This window comes from Myodes glareolus, chromosome 4, assembly GCF_982192425.1.
Source record: "Myodes glareolus chromosome 4, mMyoGla1.1, whole genome shotgun sequence".
NCBI lineage: Eukaryota > Metazoa > Chordata > Mammalia > Rodentia > Cricetidae > Myodes > Myodes glareolus.
In genome coordinates this window covers 90,195,114-90,198,606 of record NC_142029.1, presented here as the reverse complement: position 1 = coordinate 90,198,606, position 3,493 = coordinate 90,195,114, and the positions used below count along the sequence as shown (strand labels likewise).

At 44.0% G+C, this 3,493-nt stretch overlaps 1 protein-coding gene across 1 annotated transcript; it reads left to right on the top strand.

The window, feature by feature from the left end:
- The first annotated feature begins 1,394 nt into the window (after window positions 1–1,394).
- On the top strand, window positions 1,395–2,806 carry LOC148122391 (prostate and testis expressed protein 14-like). Its single transcript, XM_087905096.1, has 3 exons — window positions 1,395–1,455; window positions 2,123–2,236; window positions 2,682–2,806. Exons 1-3 carry the CDS (start codon window positions 1,395–1,397, stop codon window positions 2,804–2,806), a joined length of 300 nt encoding a protein of 99 aa, XP_087761222.1.
- Window positions 2,807–3,493: the final 687 nt, after the last annotated feature.

Here is a 3,493-nt window from a genome sequence, read left to right as displayed (position 1 = left end):
TGTGCTCCAAGTGTCTGCAGAAAGGATGTCTAAGTTTGAGGGACTATTGTGTCAGGGAGTTGACACACTGTCTTCCCTGTCTTTACAATGAGTGTGTAAACAATTGTGGCAGCTCCAACTTGGACATGAGGAGAAGGCAGATTCTGCTTCCTTCTCCAGATCATTGGTGCTTTGGTACAAAGGGTGGAGGGAACACAATTAGGGAACAGAGTTCTGGTGGCTGTGGGTCTGACTGAGACAGCCCTCCAGGAAATCACTTCAGTGAATCAGCTCAGCTTTATTCCAGAGTATAGGAAGCATATAGGGAACCTGAGGACAAACCCTAATTCTCATTAAGTGGCATGCTCCTATCACAGGCTTCGTATGTGGCAGTGGGGCCCTATAGCAAAGCTCCTGCCATAAGTCTTAGTTACCATGTATGTAGCTGGGGTGTCTTCTGGCAGGAAATGATGCCTTGGGTCACCCTAGAGATAAGTCAGGAATCTGGGCTTAAAGACAGCTTTAAGATAAGGTCAGTCCTCCAGGGGCCCACAGATGTTCTCCAGAAAAGGCAGGTCAAGAGCAGGAAGTGTCACTGGGAATGGGGAAGGAGTCCCAATGGCTTTGAGATTGTAAAAAGCCACCAGACCATGATAGACTGTGACCTCTGATCAGGAAGGCCTTCCTGCAAAGTGACCCATTCTTATGGTGCTAGGTAAGCACAGTTTATTTTTGTCTACAAACCTGATTGGGAGGTTTTTAGAAATCACACATGGTCTCTGTGTACTTTTGGTTTCATCAGTGGTATTTGAAATTTCCTGACTCCATCAGTGGGACAGGGAAACCAGACTCAGAATGAAAGCCTGTTTTTCTACCCTGCTTTTCTTACATGACCTTTCTTGTCCTTCTATCTGATCCCCAGGAAGATTACTGCAGTATGCATGAAAGATGAGCCCCAATCTGCAATTTGGATTGCAGTGATTTATTGAGCAATTAATTATATTCCACTCAAAAGGATCAGGGTATTTAAAATCTGGATGTAGAGGCTAAAGGTAACAGTTTCCTTCTATGTGGGATGTCATAGCCTAGTATGTGTAGCTCCCTGTAGGCTAATCAGCCTCCCAGTCTCAAAGTTCCTACGTTATCACAACTATTCATTCCCAATTGATAGTTAGTGAAATAAAGATGTGGACAAGAATGCAGAAGGACCTGAACCATGGGGTAGGAGTGTGAAAATGAGCAGGCATAGTAAAGCACTTAGGTTCTGTGCTTCCCTCAGGCTATCTGCTCAGTCCACTGTCTTGGGATCCCATTGGATTCCCCTTCTAGCCTGAGTTCTTATATAAGCATGCACTGTTGATGCTAGGCCTTGAGTCTAGCTCTCTGCTGCTCTCTTCACTTGGGATCCCACTGCCATGGGAAAGCATTTCCTGCTGCTTCTGCTGGGCCTCTCCCTAGTGGTGGGCTTCCTGCAAGGTGAGATCCTGGCAGATGGAAGGGGCCATTGCTGGTGGGCATAGATACTGTCGAAGGGCATTGGGTTTGGGAGGTCAGGAATAAGATGTAAGACCTGACTCCTTTTATACATGGACCCACAGCCTTCATCTGCATTTCCTCTCCTCTCCATCCTTCCCTTCGCTCTGTTGTACACAGTATGGGCTTTTCCTATTCCTCTTCCCCTTGTTGTGCCTCTACTCCTGGTGTCCTTTCTCTTGGTTGTTTAGTTCACCTCTTTGTTCTTAGCAAACATTTCTTAGCAAACATTCTCATTTCCTCAAATTACCTGTGTATAGGCTTAAAATTGTATTGGAAATGATGTAAGGAAGGTTTATGACAGGATGAAGATTAGAAAGTGATGGGAGCGCTTCTCTGCTCATAGGAGGTAGTCTCAAGCTCCCTACACCAGAGCTTTGATCTTCTTCCTCACAACCCAGTCCATTTACAATACTTGTAGTGGAGAAACTTTGCTCTTCTCAAGTCCTTCCTAAGGTCATGGGCTACACTTTAGAGTTCGGTTCCTCCTACATCTAGCTCTTTCTTTAATTGTTTCTTTTTCACAGATGATAGCAATAGGCTTAGCTCCTGCCTGATGCTTGATGGGCTGCTCTGAATGAACCTCTTATATTTGGTTTTGTCTCTTCAGCTCTGACATGCTTGCAGTGTGACATGCTAAACTCTGATGGAGAGTGTGAGAAAGGAGAAAGCACGTGTGAGGCTAAAGATGGCCAGGAATGTGGCATATTGGTAGTGTCTAAAGGTATGTCCAGACTGGGAGATCTTGGGATGACCCTGTTTGCTGCTCAGGCATCAATCAGCTCTCTTTACACTCCTGAGGACAAAGCAGAGACTATGGAAGGCAGTGTTTCTGTGTAAAATCAGGACAAGTTTTCTTTCCATTTGATACTGGTTGTCTATCTTTCTTTGCCAGACGAAGATACTTTTTTGAGTACGGTCTCTGGATGGCCTTTATAGCTTTCTGGAAAACATATTCAGGGTTGTGAGGATTTGAACTGAAATATTCCAGTAAGCAATTTGGAAATTGAAGGCATGGCTTCAAGCCAGATTACAGAACAATAGGAGATAACTATAATCACCTCAGTGTGGCTGGCATTCATTTCACTAGGGAGCCTAATTGTCCTCCTTTTCTGAGACTCTGATTTTACAAATATTTAGGGCTAACCATTGTTATATTTCTTGTACAGGTAATGAGATCCTCTTTGGGCAGCAGGATTGCTCTTCTCATTGCTTAAATAGGACTTTTACCCATCATGGCCTCACACTGGACTTTACATGTTGCAACGACCAATCTTTGTGTAATGAGTTTTAGAGGCTGGGCCTTTCCTTGCCCAGTTCTGCTGCAGGTGAGTCCTTATTCCTTCGCTGTGTTCTCAAAGCTCATGACCCTGAATCATCTGTTCCTTGCACTGCCCAAGCCCTGGCACCTACATGGATCAGCATCAGCTGCTGATGGTTCAATTGTTCAGTTGGGAATAGAGCAATGTTCTCTGCTCCCCATCTCCCAACTGCTTCTACTTTTTAGATTTTTTGTCCTTCCTTTTTTTTCATCCATCCTTCAATCACTAACGGATATTTGCCAAACTTTCCCCTATTCACTTCAGTTTTATTTTTATCAACAGTGATCTAATATTAGCGAATATCACAGAGCTCACATGCCTTTGTGTGTCTTCAGGTTAGTGGCGCCTCTTCTGCCAAGGTTCTAGCAGACATAAATTTCAGTATCTCACTCCATTCTTATACATTGAATTGAAGACATAAGCTATCTGGTTTCTCACTGCTGTGACCTGAGTAAAACAATATTATGGAGCGATGATCATGTTTAGTTCATGATTTTAGAAATTTTCATCATTTCGGAGAGGATGTAGAGGATCGGAGCAACTCATATCATGGCATGTAGGATTCATAGCTGAGCAGAGTAGGAAGGGACCAGGACAGGATAGACCCTCCAAGCCCACGGTCCTTGCTTTCTCATTTCAGTCTGTAATTTATAATGTAT

What these genes read in the sequence shown, in the direction of transcription:
- LOC148122391 (XM_087905096.1), top strand. Translation starts at nt 1,395, where the DNA reads ATGGGAAAGCATTTCCTGCTGCTTCTGCTGGGCCTCTCCCTAGTGGTG. An exon ending in AGTGGTGGGCTTCCTGCAAG is followed by an intron (nt 1,456 to 2,122) that starts GTGAGATCCTGG and finishes TTGTCTCTTCAG; the next exon opens with CTCTGACATGCTTGCAGTGT. An exon ending in CATATTGGTAGTGTCTAAAG is followed by an intron (nt 2,237 to 2,681) that starts GTATGTCCAGAC and finishes TTTCTTGTACAG; the next exon opens with GTAATGAGATCCTCTTTGGG.